This window comes from Grus americana, chromosome 8, assembly GCF_028858705.1.
Source record: "Grus americana isolate bGruAme1 chromosome 8, bGruAme1.mat, whole genome shotgun sequence".
NCBI classification, from domain to species: Eukaryota; Metazoa; Chordata; class Aves; order Gruiformes; family Gruidae; genus Grus; species Grus americana.
Window position 1 is genome coordinate 34,353,031 of NC_072859.1, and position 18,712 is coordinate 34,371,742.

Genomic DNA, 18,712 nt, shown 5'->3' on the forward strand with positions numbered 1-18,712 from the left:
AGCGAAAGGGGAATTTCGAGTTTTTCTGCGGGGAGTAAGGTGGTAAAATAAAGTAAGAAAAGTACGCTGTGCTGAAAGTCAGAGAAGCAGGGGGACGAGCAGAGAGTCCCAGGAGTCAACTGAGAAGCAGGGGAGAGGAAAGAAACCGAAATGCGAGGGCTGAACACCCGTCTCGATGCAGCTTTTTGGATGCAGCCGATGTTCCTGCCCCCCCTCCCCGCGCTGGAGCCGGGCTCCCCAGCTCCGTCTGGCCGAGCCAAAGCATCAGATGAATTTCGCTTCAGCATCTCCCCGAGTCAGACCTTAATTTGCCGAAGCTGGATGGAGACGCTCCCTCCCCCGGGGCCGGAGCCACCTCCCCGCTCTGATCCCAGCCGCTGCCCGGGGCAGCGCTTGGCTGCCAGCGGAGCCTTCACACCTCCGGGACAGGCTGGCTGCTCCCCATCCCCGTGCCTTGGGTTTTTTTCAAGCGCGGTTTTTGCACCCAGGCTTTCACACAGTGTTTACAGCCATGCGTTGTCCGATGGAGCAGGTCACACAGTCCCAGACTGAGCTTGCTCCGTCTTTGGGATGCGGGCTGTGTCCGCTGCGTCCATGCCTTTGACCAGTTGCCATGGTTAAACTCAGTTCTGAGTTGTACTGCACGAACCCGATGTTAATATTTTTTCCTAATTGGAAATTAATGAAATCAGAAATGCTGAATCACAAACCGATTTTATGGAAAAAGTTGAGCAAAGAAATCTCGTGTTATTTCAGCTTCCTCCTCTGTTAGTGATTACCACAACGTGCAGGGGCAAAGGAAGCAATAAAAGTTTTATAGACCAAGCTTTCAAGAAAGGAATATTTCTTTTTTTTTTTTTTTGAGTTTGTGTTGAGGGAAGCCAGGGTGAAAGTTGAGAAAGGTTTAGGCTGCAGAGAAGGCTGCACCTCTGATGTGGACACTGATGCCCTTCATTTTGAGATTATTTTTTTTTTCACAGAGTGCCAAATCTGGGCTCGTGAAGGTGAAAGACTAAATTGCTTCTTGTAGTAAGTTGTGATCTCTCTGTGTGCAAATGGCTTACAGCTGGGTCGAGCAAAAGGTTCCCGAAACTTTGTTCTTTCATAACCAGTTTCTGAAACGTCTGTGTTTTTTGGTCAACTTCCAGTATCATTTTCAGCTATGAAAGAAAAGCATAAAATGGCCTCACACCTCGCTTTCCTTTCCTCCTCAGCGGTAAACATTGACACAAATTAGTTTGGGGGTTTGTGGTTTTTGGGTTTTGGTGGCAGATGTACAATCTGCAGAGTGATCTTACAGTGCAAGAAGCCGTTGGGTTGGAAACGTGCATCTTCAGGAGAAGGCTGCAACGGTCCTTAATTGGTCAGGTTTTTCCCTTCGCCAAGTATCCCACTCAACTGCCTGCTTCACTCAAAGGCATTTAAATTTGTCACGGGTAAATAGCAAAACAGTCAGATGTTTTGAAAACAGGATGCTTTGGCTCCACATTGGTAAAGAAAAACGGAAAGAGAAACAGTATAGATAGGAAGAAAGCAAATAGACTCAGCATGCTCCCAAGTGCAAGAGCAGTATAAACAGTGACCTATCTTCCTGACCTCAGCTCTCGCCGAGTTCCTGGCCCCGCGCCACCCAAGCCAAACTACGTCATTTGAGACTGATAGTAGGCATGGCACAGCTGTTGCAAGTGTGACTCGAATTTCCTGTCTCCTTCCTGACAGACGTAGTTTAGAAAATCCAGAGTTGCAACAACAGCAGGCAGAGAGGGAGGATCTCAGCATACGTGTTTGCAGGGTGATTCTCAGAAGTCCTGCACAAAAAAGGAATCACTGGGGGGAAACGCCATGCAGAATGGCATCCTGGCTTTCAGCTGATGGTTTTCGGAAAGCATGAGTTAAAACATGTGCGTAGACTTTTTTAAGCTGTGAGTTAATTACAGGAGAAGTGAGGAAATGAGCAGCTAATCTTACTGTGAGCTAACGAGCCTGATTGCACTGACATCAGTGTGAGCCAAGGGAGCACTGCCGCTTGCACAGTGGGACCCTACAGTCCTACGAGTGGGGATCCGACATAAAACTGGCAAAAAGGGGAACTCCATTTCCCGGGTGTGGTGTTGGCTGCCGTGAGTCCTGACGCATTACCAGAGCAGTGCCTGATCCACAAACGGGCCCGAATCCCTTGCTGCTCCAGCTGCAGGCTTCTGCTAAAGAACAACTGACCATGCACTGGTGCCCTTAGCTTTCTAAATTAGAGAAACAACTACCTGGAAGACTACCTGGTTGCAGGGAAAGCAACAAACATGAAGGGAATTTATTTTCCTAATGTTACACTAACCTTGCTCTGAGCAGAGTATGGCCCTGCAACTTTGCAATGAGACAAAATTACCCGTAAAGTTCTGTAGGCGCTCGGTGCTGCCTGTAGAAGCAGAGCACGCATATTTACATTATTGTAACATATATGCTCTTTTTTTCCTGCATTTATCACCCTGCCCGGCTTCCAGCTCTGGCAACTGCTATGTCTCAGAAGGATTTGTGAGTCATGGGCCTCCTGATAAAGAGGGGGTATTTTCTCTCTTGGTGGCCACCCTGTAATGTTGCACGTGGCATTAGGCAGCTGTCCGCAGCCTCGCTTGTCCTGCAGACGGAAGCGTAGGACCCCCTCGGTTCTATTACCTAATATAGCATTTGGGATCGGGGGATGGACATGCTCAGTGCATCCCCCGAATCATAAAAAGGAGCAAGTACTTTTCCCAGCTGAAGTGCTGGTCTTGCCAGCTCCAAGGTTTTAAGGGGCCATAATATCAGAAATGAGGGATGGAGAAAATGTATTATTTCTCAAGAACTACCTGCCTGTGTGTGAGGGATCACGTGTAAAATGGATTTTTCTGAATGAACCTAAGCAGCACCTTTCCATCTCCTCGAATTAGACCAGTCTTGTTTAGAGCTTTTGGCAGTCCATCAAGTAAGTAAATGGACAGATAACGTAATTTGCGGTCTGTGGGGATATTCTAATTTTGAGTAGACAGAGGCGTTGTCATCAGGGTGCCTGCCTTGTGCTCTTGCAACTTTCAAAACCCACTTCTATCCCCAGACTGTTCCCTGGGGGGCCCTTCCCTGCCAGCACTGCCTGTGCAGCTACAAACACTGCAGAGTAAATCCTTAAACTCTCTTATGTGAGCTCCTAAAGACTTCTCCGTTACTGCTGAGTGCTGCATAATGCAACTCAAATCTTGCCACTCAAAGCTGTTTCCAGCTAGCAGCTCAGGACGGCAGCACGACGGGGCTCTGCACTGCTATCATCTGGGTCACTTACGAGCCAGAAGCCACTAAGATAAACAGAACTGATTTCGTTTTGCTTGTATTTCAAAGGGCATTTCAGTCAGAAAAGAGGAGCAAGGCCGCACCTAGCTTTCAGGAGACAGTGGCTAAATAAACATATGGACACTAATGTAAACTCCTGAGGTCCATGGTGGAGGTCGAACACGGTGCAGGGCCAAGTGCCAGCAGTGTATGTGCCAGGCTGCACAGCCTCCACGCTCGCTCGCCTGTCTTCTGCCCGTCCGTCGGCCCCCAATCTTGTCCTCTTCGTACGTGATGTTTCCCTTAAGCGGTGCCGAGCTGTTTAGTCTTTCGCTTGCTTTTGCTGTAACTTCCTTTGTTTAATATGCTTTAAAATAGCCGACCGCTGCACAAAGAGAGGCTTGTTCGCTTGTGCTGCAGCCAGTGAAACAAAGAGACTTCCACGTCTCCTGTTTTTACAAGCCGGGATGAATCACTGAGCTCCGCACGCGGTTCCCCAGCCGCACGCCGGTATTCCCCTCGCCCGGGGACTCGCCTTACGGAAACGGGGATCTGCGACCGAGCACCTGGGAGAGCTCTCCGGAGTGCGCGGGCCGGTTGGAGCAGCCCCTGGCATTGCTCCACAGCGGTCCCTGCAGAGCTGGTCACTGCAGAGCCCTAACGCACGTTGCCCGTGTCGGTTTGACGTCGGCATGCTCCACGGTGGTTAACTGTTTCTTAGGCGTACAGCTGCTGTCTGCAGAGCAGGACACTAGACGATCAGTAAGCTCGACGCAAACTGCGGTAGGAGCTTTTTATGTCTGAGGTTGGGAATATTCACTCCATCTTTGTTTTATCTGATGGCATTCTATTTGTGTTGAGGATGTCCTTGTCCTTGTTGAGGATGTCAGAGGGCACTGTGTTTCTTAAGGCAAAAGCTACGCATGATGTGGGAGCCAGGTTTTTTAACGGAGACACTTGGAGGTGGTGAACATGAGGTTCCAGTGAAGCCTGCTGGGTGAGGAGGAGCCAGCTCTGGATGGTGGCTCTGTCCCAGACTCTGAAACCCCTCAAAGCTCCTCATGGATGTTCAAGACTTGGGGAGCTGGGTCCGAATCAACTCCAGTTTATCAGTTCTCATCACTATCATAAATGGACTTTTAGGGTAGCTGTCTCCGTATCCATCCTATTCCTCCTCCCTTGCTCTTTGGCCTCTAAAATAAATCATTCTGATTATATCAAATATGTCATAAGAGTGGGGTGGAATAGTGGGGCCATACGTGGGTTTATTTAACAATCTAATATTTTGGTCTTGCGAGCCCTCTGGGCTGTCAGTTTCCAGATCTCTTAAACTGATTGAAATATTAAAAATACGAAATATTGGAAAGCTGCACCATTGCCTGTGAAAAGCGTCGGTACAGCATTAGGAGCCAGTGCCCCGTTGGAGATACCCTCCTAGAGCAAAGTCACTCTGAGTGGTGGATGCTTTCTCATCTTCTGGAACTGTAGCGGTAAACGGGTGGGAAAAGCCCATACGAGGGAGATCCCACGGCCACACACCATATGTGCTGCTGATGCACATCTGGATAGCCACAGCAGAGATGAAGACTTTGGGGGTTGAATTTTGGTTCAAATCCATCTTCCCAGGAGCCTTTCTGGGGAGTCACCATTCTTCAGGGCACAACGGTGCCCAGGACCTTCTACCCTGTCCTTTAAACATTTCTGCTTGTACTTGAATGTGATGGGGTTTAAAGTGCTGCATTCTCAGACTTTTACGTTATAACAAATTAGGGTGGGGCTTAAATAAATAATAGCTCAAAGGCAGGTTCAAAATGAATCATGATTTGAGGGCAGGACTAGAGAGTGACTAACTGTTCAGAGCAGTGACCTCTCTGGAAGTGAAGTGAGGATACTGGAGACGCATGACATCTCAGAGGAGAAGCATCACTTAGGATGAGGGTGAGCCGTGAAGGATTTCAAGGTAGGATTTAATCCTCCGAGCAGTCCTCATCCTGACCCTGATTTTGTGGACCGGGCCAGTTTCCACAGCCTGACCCCAAACTCCTCATTTTTTACCCAGTTGCAGAGCAACTGCTTTCAGTGGGGCAGCTGGTGATCAAAATATTTGCACTAAGTGAAACTTAATTGAAAGATGTTGCGTTATCAAAGCCAGAACATGTTGTGGAGATGTATTGGTTTGAAGGCTCATCCGTCAGAGCTCTTAGAGGGAGAGATTCCCCTGATTACAGCCTTTGCTCTCTGCTTAAAGCAAACAAACAAGAAGTGCCTCACCTTTCTGCTGGTTGAGCACAGCTGGGCAAACGCTACATAAAAATTATTCTGCAAATCATTTGCCTATCTCTGTGGAAAAAGAATTTTTCATTAAAATATATTTACATTAATTAGTGCCTTCCGTATGGTTTTGGTGCTTGCATTAGGCTCATTTTCATTTTGGCAGGACCAACTGCCACGGGGGATTTTTTTGGGGGGGATAGTGTATTGTAAAGCTACACTGATTCTTCCCAGGACTTCCTATTTAGCCTGTGTTTTCTGAAGCAAACTGACTTCTGTCAATTAAAAGTTGCTAGAATTTTTCTCATCATGGGCATCTTGGAAAAGTCATCTCAGGGCATAAAGTTATTTGAATTTTCTAAAGCCTGTTCTCCTACTCAGGTAAAAACCCAGCTGGATTTGCCTAAATGATGACTGCAGAGACTGACTCAAATTTCAATTAAATTTAAATTGCTGCTTCATACGATTAACAAAATCCCATGTTTAATTGCATTGCTCTCTTGTTAAGTGACAAATGCTCTTCCCTCTCAGTTTTGGGTTGTTTGTTGTTGTTGTTTTTTTTTTCCTGAAGATTGAGAATATAATCCAGGCATATTTCATCTGGATGGCCAGCATCTCCTTGCAGTTCCCCCCCCAAGCCCCACAGGAACAGGGATGCCTCTGCCCGCTCGCTGCCTGCCCTGGCAGGGATGAGCGGCTGGGGAGGCTCTGGTTTGTGGGCTCGCTTTACATAGTTGTTCGGCTTCCTTTGCCACTCGAGGCTGCATCACTGTGGTTTGCATGGGTGTGACTGACAGAAGATTTTGGTCTGAGATCTGCAGCCTTCTGGAGTGCTATCTGCTCTGGAGGCCTCAGATGTTGTCAGCTGCAGCAGGTCTTTCTTTAATCAACTTTATGTCAACAAACAAGCTGCTGTAGGTTTTAATTTTGCTGTTGCTTCCTAGCCTTCAGCTCGGGCTGGTACTCATCATCTCTTCTTCCTGATTTTCCTTTGGCAGTTAACACGACAAACATTTTTCCACCTGGTAAAACTCTATAAAAATGATTTTGCAGAACAAGTGTTTTTGCTTGTTTCTGGTTTTATTGGCTCGCCTCTCGTTTGAGTGAAGAATAAAAGCAGTGCTGGGATGAAAAACTGGTATGAATGCTCACCATGCTGTGCTCAGCTGCTCTGGAAAGGGTGGTACTAGTCTCAGGAGTTACCTCTTGCCTGTAACTTACCATTTGTGTGGTCCTTCCTTCTTACAGTGCAATTCGGTTTATGTTATAAAATGCACCTTTCAATGATGGAGAGAGAGTGCAGTTCCCAGGGGATCGCTGGTCTGGTCGAGAGCTCTTGCGTGTGCAGTTTGGTACTTACTGGTGAGGAAATTCCTGCAAAATAGAATAAGCTGACATGTAGACTCCACATAAAGTTACATGTATTAATTGGCTAGAAGAGACCTGTTCTTAAGTATAGGAAGAGCATTGTGGATGAAGCAGAAACCAACCTGAGCCTCTTCCGAAGGAACCCACAGCTTCAGCTCAAGCTGCAGACTGGGCCATACCCCACTGCCACGGTTTTTCCACCCGAGGAGACACACAATACGTGCTTCATCACACCACGCAGCGTGAAATCTTAAACTCTCACAGTCCTGGTATTTCATGGCAATCCAAACGTAAATCTAAAGCCAGGGCTGTTGGGTACCAAACGCAATGGTATTGGATGCACCAAGACTTGAATTTGTTGGCAATAGATGCTGCAGGACTGTCCCGACCAAGGAGGTGGTAAGCAGATTTGCCCCTGCAGGGTACGACAGGCATTTTCTCCATGTGCCAACAAAAACTCAGGCGGGCACACCTTATAAACACATGACACATTCATTTTCAGGAAAGTAAACGGGGTGGTTTCTCCATGACCTTACCAATTCCGCAGCATCGGGTGGAGGGGGTTTTTCTTCTGCCTTACCAGTTCCCAGCAAGTGAGTAACGTGCCCCAGGCCTGCTTTTAAATAAGGAAATTCAGTCTCATTTCTAAGCAGTGCTAATCCACAGTGCTTTCCTTCGGCAGGATCCTATAGGGAGTTTTTCCTTTCCGGCATTTTAATGCAATTTGCATATTTTGAGTCTCATTTGTCTGGAAATGAGCTGGAAATGGACCGGTGGTAACACTTCTGCTTCAGGTTCCACTTCATCACTTTTTAAGCCCCGTGTTGCGTAAATATGTCCCACCCAAGGGAGGTTCTGCTCCTTTCAGAAATACCAAACTTTACGGGTAAAATCTGAATATTGTTCTGTCTACATCAGATATATGTTATTGCTTTCATGAGCAGCCACATGCTGATTTATGGCAACATGCTATTTATTTATCAACATTTACATTGTGGATTTTTAAATTATTCTAATAACATAAGGCCAACAAGTTGGTCATGATGTTACTCCTTTAAAGTCTTCCTTTGAACATATATATAAATCAACTCTCCTTTGATGTGAAATTGGAGATTTCATAACGGTGTGTTTACTTTTTGGTTTAAAAAATAAGCTGAGGGGAAAACAAAAAAAACACAACAAAAAACAAATAGTACTTTGTATCTCATTAAGAATAGTTTCTAGCACATTAAAAACTATATTGTTTTAGGAAACAAGAACTAGAAAGAGTTGCAAAAGCATTTGATTTTTTTAATGACTGATAGTTGACTGCAACCATTCCATTTTTCTTCAGGCACTGAAACATGTCTGCAAACTTTCTCCTTTAGTACTGATTAGTGTGAAATGGATTCATTTTTTCTTTAAACATTTAAATGCACCTTCCCATCTTCCTTCATGTAAGTGCTTAAAAAGGAAATTCACTAGAAATTGTGAAGTAACAAGGACAGCTGCAAATTTGTTTGGCACAGTCCTTTCTGTAAGTGATGTAACATCAGGAAAGCACAGATGAACGATCAGGTTACTGCTCCTATAAATGAAAGAATTTTAACTCTTTTGACTTGGAAACTTTTTAAGAAGCAAGAAAAGAAATGCTCCAGCACTCCAGAATCAGCAGGTTTTCCCAATGTAGATTGAGAAAAAGACTAATGAAAAATTACCTTCAGAGAGTTATAAGGTGGTCATGCCTTGGAAGTGTTCAAGGCTGGGTTGGATGGGGCTTTGGGCAACCTGGGCTAGTGGAGGGTGGCCCTGCCCCTGGCAGGGGGTTGGAACTGGATGGGCTTTGAGGTCCCTTCCAACCCAAACCATTCTGGGATTCTGTGATTTGCTGTTTGGCCTGGTTGCTGTATACACACATGAGTAATTTCCCTCCTGTGTGTAAATAATTTCCGGCTTGTTCCTGCTCCGTCACACAGGCAGGTGAGTGTCAGCTCTTCCCAGCTCCCGGTGCTGTCCATCCAATTATTCCCAGGGGAAGAGCTGTTGAAATGAATGGAGTTACTCCAAAGTTTAATTGTGCCTCTGAAACTGAAGTGATTTACCTGGGCAATTAAGCTGAGAAGGATTCAGCCCAGCTGTCTTTGCGTGGAAATCAAAGGCAAAAGTAACCCTAGTACCACAAATCCTTTTGTCCTAAGGATTTCTAGGAGCAGTTGAAGAACGAGGGATGTAATGTTTGCGTCAGAAGGGTGGGTCGCCGGGAACAGAGTTTATAAACATTTTTACACACTGGAGATCTGCACTGAGATTCCTCCATCAAAGTGTGGGGTGGGACCCCACTCTCCCTAGTGGGAGCCCCGCAGCATCTTAGCAGCTCTTTTATCTTGAAATTGCCCTCAGCTCCTGCAAATGACTAAAACTGTTTTAAGCAGCCTCTTTGCATAAGGACTCTTGGCCTCAGGGAACCCCAGCTGGTATAAATCGACTTCAAAGGATTTACATCAGCAGCAGATACATCCTCCTGTCTTTATTCTCCGTGTAAAGCACCGGGAACACCTCTGATGCTGTACTCCAAAGAGGAACAGGAACAGGACTAACAACAGGACTATCGCCAGAGCCGGTGTGGGGTTGGAAAGGCCAAGAACTATGTGTGCGTGTGCATGGCTCTCCCTGACCTTCCTAGGAAAGGAGGAGAGTCTTCCCTTCCATAACGAACCAGAAAGGTGGGATTTTCCACACTGAAGCAGCAGGAAGATTTCCCACATGTGGCTGGATGCTGCCCGGGACTCCACCCCAAATTGCACATGGTGGCCTCAGAGCCAGCATGCTCCCAGCATGCTTGGGCTCCTAAATCTATCATAAATTAGGCCAAATTTTCTTCCTCTGCACAAAAATGAAGGCAAGCAAGCTTTGCCTGCAGAGCATTTGGTTAGGATGAGGTGAAGGACCAGCCGCCGAGCGCTTGAAGGAGCTGCCGTGCCCTCGGTGCCGACGCCACCACCCTCCCACGCGCCCGCAGAGGTCCCCAAGGTCATGTCCTTGCAGAGCCTTGCGCTGGGGCCAGCACTCAGCCTCACGCTGCAGCTGAAGAAGTAAAAGCAAATAGTGCAACTGCTGGTGCAGAGAACGTGAGCAGCCAGGATGCGGTGTGGGAGCCAAGAGGGGAACTGTGAGTGAACTTTCCCAATGGTAATCAAGGAAATTACCGCACGCACGCACGACTGGAAAGCTGGAAAGAAACTGTGATTCCCTCTACCAGAGAATACATGAAAAAGGGTCACTGCTGGTAATCAAAGAATGATTCAATTTCTGGGAGATTTAATTTGGTTCAGATGACTTCTGCAGTTACTTCAGAGCATGCAAAACAGGAAAACTCCATGCGATGCAATGGCTTTTTCTCACACAACTCTCCAGATGGTTTTAGACCTCTGTGACTTGCTGGGAAGATCAGCTGTACCACCATGTGTATTTGGTTATGAAAAATTTTGGTTGGGGCTTCATCTTATTTATGTTATCTGCACTCTTTTCATCAGTTGAATGTGTTAATTGCCTGGCCCTGTGATTGGAATTTGGGGTAGAGAGAAGGGAGCCCCAAGCCCATTTCCTGATTTTGCATCTTTTTAAGGGAAAACCCCCTCCAGTCGGGGTGATCATCCCCTCCCGTGTGCATCCTCATGTGTGCACATGTGTATTCTTACGTGTGCCTCAGTTCCCGTCTGTACAGCGAGGTTATCAGTGCTTATTTCCTTCATAAAAGGCACCGAGATGATTATTAATTATGAAAATAACAGCACATGTCCACATGTTGCTGATAGGCATTATCGTAATTGCCAAGCTGAGGGCCATGCTGCGCTCATGCACGAGCTCTTTAAAGCAGCATCACTTCTGTTTGCTTAATGGCAGAGCAGTTGGTATTTTCTCATTGCTAGCGTGCAATCTGTTTGTTTTACCCTTTGCTGTCAAATCGATTTAACGAAGGGATTGTTACAGCGGTTTGCACATGACATCAGTCATTGATCTGTGCAGAGAGGCAGCAACGTGCTTTCTCCCGCAGGTGCCGCAGGCAAATGGCAAAACAGTTCAGAGGAAGCAGTGTTGCTCCAGAGCATCCTGCCATCAAGGGAAGCTCAGGAAAAATCCCAAATACCCGCCGTGAGCAGTGAAGACATTGCGATTACCGAGTGCGCCATCAGCATGCCTCAGTCCGTGCTGAACCGTGGTAGTTTTAAAAGGGTATCGTGTTATTAAGTAAATCCAGCTTAGGTGCCAGCATCATTCAGATGGTAAATGGCAATAAACTTTGCAAAGCATGTGGGTATTCTCATAGCACTGCGGGTGTCTCGGCCGGGTTTGGCACCCATAATGCTTTCAGCAGTGCTGTAATATTGCCGTCTGCGTTTATAAAAGGTCACTGATTAAAAGTCTGGAAAAGTGAGCAAGATGAAGGCTGTTGGAGGAGACGAAGGGGAGAGATTTCTGGTTAAAGATCAGATACAAGAATCCCAAGGTCTTTTATCTGTCCTCATCTCTGCTGCAGATGGCTTGGGTGACCTTGCAGAGGCCATTTAATTGCTTTGTGCCTCTGTGAAAAGGCAGCACCTACCCTGTGTACTTTATGAAGCCAATTGTGAGGCAAAGGTATTTTTTCAGATATTCCTCCACCACTTGGGATTATTTGTCTGAAAGGCGTGATTGTATAGAAAACCCGACTGATTCAACATGACTTAAAAGTTGTTTGTGTGGTCATCTGATTATGGTGTTTTCCTTGTAAAGATAAAGGTCTCGATCCAGAGAAATGTTTCAGCACATGCTTCGCTGTAAGTCTGTGGGAGTGCTCACGTGTTGGTGGCTGGTGCTTGTGACTGGCGAAAATACGTCACTGTGAGGAATGATAGGGTCAGAGCTCTCCTCTCCTCCTACAGGCTTTCTCTTACTTGTTTTTCATTCTTGCTGCCACTCATTCTCCATCACTAAGGTTTCTCTTAGGAGTTTCAAAAAGGCTTTTGTCCCTCTTGGTTGGCATGAAGTTTAGTGGAGACCCTGTGATCCAAAGCCCATGCCCATGACCCAGCACTGTGGGATGCCCTCCTGGGCAGCCTGCATCCTTCACATCCCACCCCGCCTGTATCCCATGGGATGGCATCCTTCACATCCCACCCCGCCTGTATCCCATGGGATGGCATCCTTCATCCTTCACATCCCACTCCTGCCCATATCCCATGAGACAGTATTTACTGGTTGAGTAACCCGGAAAGTGAGGCCTCGTTGTGTGACATTCACACCGGCAGGGCAAGGCACGTTGCTGCAAGAGAAGACGGCAGAGGTGATGGTGGCAGAGTCCAAGCAGATAGCACCCCAACTTTGGTCTGCACAGATAGCCAGGTGGTAAAAGGGAGGTGGCATCAGCTTTCCACCTCTGATAATCATGAATTTAAGGAGAGAAGAAGGTGGGTTCACAGCTTCATTTGCTTTATGGCTGAAAGGCTGAGCCAGAGTCCCATCTGGATGGTGCTGAGCGGTGGCTGGAGCTATGCCTGGCCAGTGAGGCAGGATTTTCCTGGTGCTCAGTGCTGATCTGGCAGCCTGGGCAAGCAGGGAGCTGCGGGCTGTGCCTGGGCTCTGCATGGGTGGTGTGTGGGCTCTGGGTCTCCCTGCCCGTCAGCTCTTGCAGCGGGGACCGGGGCCATGATGCAGCACAGGCTGTCCCCCATGCCCTGCCTGTCCCGCAGCACGTGAGGAAGCCTCGTGACGTCATGCCAAGCGAGGCTGATCACATTGAATGAAGGCAATTGGAGAAAGGAAATAATTTTACAGCAAAGATTGCACTTTTATTTTAGGAATCCTGGCTGCTGTCGTGTGGCGTATTGCAGCCAGCAATCACCAAGGACATCCTAAAGCAGTGTGAGTGCTGCACATCAGCGGTGATTCCTTGCTGTGATCTGTATCGCATACGCAGTACAGTGTGCTTTTCTTTTGATTTGATGCTAAAAGGACAGCTACAGCTTCCTAATAAAGTGATTGCATTTCAGTTTAAAATAAAAATTAAAGTAATGATTAAATCTTGAAAATGGGATTGTGAATATATTCTTGTAAGAAAGAATTTATTAATTGCAGACTGACATAATAGATTTAAGGTTATTATTAGTTTATACCTTTTACCTGGACAATATTTCCAGTTTGTAAAGGTACAGTTTGCTACCTTGCTATGTTTTGCCCTTTACCATGTAGGGGAAGAAATTTATGATCACACTGAAAATGTGAAAAATTATGCTTTTAAAAACCTGCACATGAATACTTGCTTTGAAAATCCTCAGACTCTGTAATGAAGAGGATTAAACCAAAGCAGAAATGGAGAAAAGACTACTGCCTACTTTTGACTTATTTAAGTATGCACAGAGCTTCCTCCATTTTAATCTTCCTTATAAAAAGATGGCTGTGTTACTAAAGCTGGCAACCCCCCAGAAACCAGCATCATTTTTTTGTCGTATGGTTCAGCTGAGCAAGGCTAATGTGGAGTGGGGACCCCCTTCAGCCAACTAAGCAACCAGGACGATTCATAATTCATAAGTGCTTCCAGCCATCCAGCTGAATACATTTGGATTAGTTCTCGTTTCTTCGTGCAATCCCTGATTTCATTATTCTCTCCTGCGAGCAAATACACCCACATTCAGCCCTCTGCAAAGATGCTATGCCAAGCTTGGCTTTGTCTGGGATTAGCAACTGCCGGGCTTTGGGGATCTCTGCCTTTGATGAACGCTGATTTTTTTTATTGACCGGGGAAGGGGGGTGTCCGTGTGCCCGAGGAGCTCTCCTGTCTGACCGGCGATTTCTCTGTGAGGATTTGTGGACGGTGGCGTGGAGGTTTCCAAAATGCCTGAAGCAAACTATTTGTTATCTGTGTCTTGGGGTTATATTAAGGTGGGTTTAAATCCTGGAGGCTTATAAACGACTGGTTTTTTGTGCTGTATTGCTTGGATAAAACCTCTATAAGGAAAATGTGCTTTTTAAATGGTTATTTATGTGTACTGTATGGCAAGAGCTAAACATATGTGTGTACTGTGCATGCGGCGTACATGTATGTAATTTTTTTTTCTCCTTTGGGAATTCAGTGTTGCGGGATAAAATGATGCAGCAATGAAAATGTGTGATTAGAAAATGAGGAGGATCATAGCATGTATATCTGGGTGAAGAAATGCTTGAATACTACATTTTACTGTAATGATCCAAGCAGATCTTCAGATTTACGGCTTATTTCTCCCCTGTTATGTTCTGAAGATCTGCAGTTGTCTTTTACTTGCATAATTCAAAATGGAGCAAACTTAGAAAATTCAGAACAAAAGAAGGCTATGGGATGTGGAATTTAAAACCAATACAAGAATTTGATCTTTCAGAGAGATTACCCGAAAGGTTGTCTTCTCATTTGTTACAGTAAAAACTAATATGTGTCTTTGGAGGAAATTCATTTTACAGTTTACATGTACTGGAAAGAAATATCTAGTCATGATGATGCTGAACAGTATCTAAGTGAAACCATATGTCGCTGACACCATTGCAAATATCTCCAGAATTGTGCTTTTAACATCTTGTTTGTGGACTTGCTTGTGATAAAGCTGTATTAATTTGGAAAAGCATTCAGAAAAATGCCATGTTTGTGTGTGTGTTCTTCCCCTCCTAGTTCAAGAGGATGCTGAACCGGGAGCTGACACACCTTTCCGAGATGAGCCGCTCCGGCAACCAGGTGTCTGAGTACATTTCCAACACTTTCCTGGGTAAGGCATCGCATCCCCAAGCTTTCGCGTGACTCAAAGACAGCAATTAATGGCAGCCTAATACCCACCAGTCGATACTTGCACCCAGCTTTCCTTTGGGGCAGAGCATTATTTAAATGTTTTGATTTTTCACTTTCAAAATGGATATGGGGAAGAAAATAATACAGAGTTTGAATAAGTCTATCCACAAAAGAATTCCCTCTGCAAACAAAAAAATTTTTCTGTTCAGATTGAATTAAGCTATTGGTAGCTGCCTTATGCATTATTTGATTTTTGTGTTGACCTTACGGAAAGGACAAAGTCACACAAGCCCAACTGCACGCTCTCATCTGTGCAACTACTGCCTCATGCAGCCGCATCTTCCTCCTTCAGAGACAGGGTTCAGACAAGTAGGTTGAGCCCAGGCATTTCATTTATTATATATTTGCTCATTTTGCACCAGAAGTCAGAATAAACAGTAAAGAGAGTATTTTGCATGTCATTAGTTTTGCAGGAGCTCATAGGACTACTGGCATGAATTAATCCTCTGTGTTTACAAAGTATACTTGTTATGCAAAATATAATTTTCAGTGTTTTCAAGCAGCTTTCAAATTTGTGACCATTTGCATATAAACCGAAGCTTCGCACAGGACCTTCATATACATATCTCTGAGTCCAACAGCTTCAAATGCTGAGTGTATGTGGGATGCCGGAGCTCGTGGGGGACTCATGCCCTGCGGTTAAGATGGCCCAGAACGCATTCACTGTATGACACACAATTATTTCCATTAAGGGATTTTAAAGTGATTTCAATAGCCTGTTGCAACTGGAACTACTGCATGCATTTAGGACACATCACATCATTAATAATCCATATAAGTCTGTAGCTGCTTTGTGGGAATCCATTGGCCCTGTCTTATCATTCAGCTTAATCACAACATCCAGAACATGAATTAATACAGGGAATAGAAGCAAGGCTGCCTAGCTGCCAGCCAGCAGGCCACTTCTTCAGCTGGAGAGCCTTGAGCGTACACAGCGCGCTGGGGAGCATGACCACCATGGCATTTTCAGGGAGTTTGTTGTTCATCAGCTCTTGCCAGTAGGCATATGCCTCTGGAGCAGGATGTGCTGCAGCAGAAATACTCGATGTGGCTTGATACTGTGGACCTAATATAAAACTAATAAACCACACATACACTCAAGTTAGTGGAGTCTGTATCTCAGCAGGGGCTAAGTAGCTGAAGCCGCTGCTGGTGCTAACGGGGCTCTGTTATTCCCTGTAGTCAGGCTGGGTCAGGTAAATGCATTTCCCTTTGCAGGTCTTGACAATGGTCTTGTTCATTCCTACTCTGCTCCTTCTCACATGTTCTGTAACAGTGACATCCTCACCGTTTTGTGGCAGTGTGAGGGCCACTCAACCACATAGGGCCCTGTTAATGCCGAGTGGCGCAGGGTCTCCAGAGTGGGCCAGATTGTGACTTGATTGCTCACATTAAAAAGAAATGAGTAAAGCTTTTAAAAGGAGCTTAAAGCTTTTTTAGGAAGTCATGCTGTTACATTTTTATGAATTACTTTTTCCCTCCTAAAATTTGGTTTAAAATTAAATGAACGCACAAAATAACAGGAGTCTACAACTGAGGAAGTTGAACAAACAAAAAAAAGAAATATGTGGATAGAACATTCATTTCTCTCCAGTGTGGGTTAGATGGGGATAACTTATAGATATTAGAACCAAATAACGTGACTCCATTCAGTCTCTTGACTTTATGAAATGAGCTGAGGAAGGCACCAAGAGGCGATGTCCTCCGCAAATGGGCCAGTCCCACGCTCGCCGTTTGGTCAGTGAGAGCAAGGACACCGGCTTTAGATCCGTATGAAGGACAAAGATGAAAAATGGTGGGTTTATCATTGGCCACATCACGTAGATGGGGAAGATCACGATGGCCTTTCAGCACAAGCCCTTTCCTAAGGGGTGAGGGTGTTGCTGCTGCCACCACTGTGGGGACATGATTTAACAAATTAGAGATTTGTTCAAGTATGTCCATTTTACGCTACCTTAGTGTTAGTCATTGCTAAGGAGATTATATGCAGGAAAGTCCTTCTGTTGTTCAGCAAAGACACACAAGGGAAGCACCACTGATGTCAGCTTGACTGTTGTTGTGAATAATGGCTTCCTCCTTAATTGCAGTGTTGCAGACACACTGGTAGTTCTTATTTCAGAGATTTTTAATTAAGCCAAGGCAAAAGTAACTAATGTCTAGATGCCTAGTCCCTCCAGAGGTCCTCAGAGATGCGAAGGTGCAAAGAGATTATAGTAGCCTTTTCTAAAAGTTCATGAAAAATTGGTTAGTATGAAAGTAATGAACCACTGTATCTCCATTTTAATGCAGCAAATAAATCAGTTGTAAAGGCAGTAAGTAGCATCTGTGGATAGATTTATTTATTAAACACATCTCCACAGCCAGGTTTGTGCTCCACTAGGAGACTACTTCATGTGCACTAATATTGTTACTATCTCTGAGCATGACAATAGAGATACAGCCTGTGCATTGTGTTATTCTATACATATTTGTAAAGGGCAAACCTTTAATAAGTCAGTGACACCAGTTTGTTATTGGGTTGGTGTTTTAAGAGCAAGGGGTATGGAGATGGGTTTGGCCCTCATAAATATCAATGGACTGAATGTGAAAATATATGCTTATGTACTTTATTGAGGAAAAATGTGTTGTTTGAATATATATTTTATTTTCCTGAACATAGGTAATAAAAATTAATTCAGATCTAGCCATAAGCAGAACCTGGTGCCCTTCAGGCATGGAGAGCTAGCTCCTGGACATGTGCTGTGTCCCCAAGCGATGCAGCTTGAAAATGGCTACGATGAAAGCAGCCTGGCACTTCATGTCCCAGCAGGGCTCCCTGGGAAGGTTCAGTCTTGCAGAGGGCAAACAGAGCTTATGGGACTGCTTTGCTCTGATTTTGGTGCAGTTCAGTCCCAAAATCAGAGAAGCCTTTCCCCAGCAGAAACACCTGGGTTTAAACTGGTGCGCAGAGCCACTTAATCAGCAAAGCTAAGGGTTGATTTTGAGGGGTGTGATGGGTGCTCACACTGCAAACGATGTTGATTCATTGCACCTTTATCTGTTACAGACAAGCAGAATGATGTGGAGATTCCTTCTCCCACCCAGAAAGACAGAGAGAAGAAGAAAAAACAGCAGCTCATGACACAGATCAGTGGAGTGAAAAAATTAATGCATAGTTCAAGCTTAAATAACACCAGCATTTCGCGATTTGGTGTGAAAACAGAAAAGGAAGACCATCTGGCCAAGGTATGACAGATTCTTGCAGTTCTGGGAGAATCGGTATTATCTGGAAGCCAGAGATGGACTGCCCCCCACCTTGTAAAACTGGAATCGGTATCCCTGAGGTGGTGTGGCCATTACAAATGCTGTAATTAATGGTACCAGGCCCTAGCAGCATATTCTATTTTCATAAATTCTTTGCAAATATCCCTAAAACAAATAAAAAAAATGTGATGAAGGCTGAGGAGAGCAGTTATCAAACACAGGAATGTATAACAACGCTGTGTCCATCAAACTGGCTGTGGGGCCTTTGTCTCTGTCAGGGGATTTCTTCTTGCTACCTGGAAACACACATCACAAATAATTCCCCTGCCACGCTTTGTGCAAGTGCTTTGGCATCAGCCCTTCGCAGTTGCTCTGTGTTCATGTACTTTATTAGGGACGCGTGTTCATGCACTTACATAATTACCATAATGAAGATTGAATTTGCATCTTTTTAAACTTTTGGAAAATGCAGAAGATGTGATGCAAGTGATAAATGCAGAATTGTCTTGAAAAATATTGTAACCGTTCTCTTTTTGTCCTTTCAAAAGGAACTGGAAGATCTGAATAAGTGGGGTCTCAACATATTCAACGTTGCAAGGTACTCCCACAACAGGCCGCTCACCTGCATTATGTACGCTATATTTCAGGTTTGTGATTTTCTGATCAAATTTGACGTTCTTTTACAAGACGATTTTAGTTTCTAAT

General features: G+C 45.2%; 1 protein-coding gene across 6 annotated transcripts in view; it reads left to right on the forward strand.

Annotated features, from left to right (window-relative positions):
- The window catches only part of PDE4B (phosphodiesterase 4B), a 213,670-nt gene that overhangs the window by 187,090 nt on the left and 7,868 nt on the right, over positions 1-18,712 (forward strand). For 5 of the 6 annotated variants that reach the window (XM_054834236.1, XM_054834237.1, XM_054834235.1 and 2 more), the window contains 3 exons: positions 14,591-14,684; positions 17,811-17,989; positions 18,556-18,654. In XM_054834236.1, coding sequence (XP_054690211.1) covers positions 14,591-14,684; positions 17,811-17,989; positions 18,556-18,654 — 372 coding nt within the window. Of the gene's footprint in view, positions 1-13,139; positions 13,834-14,590; positions 14,685-17,810; positions 17,990-18,555; positions 18,655-18,712 lie in introns of those variants that run through there. The other variant, XM_054834240.1, reaches the window with a different exon arrangement.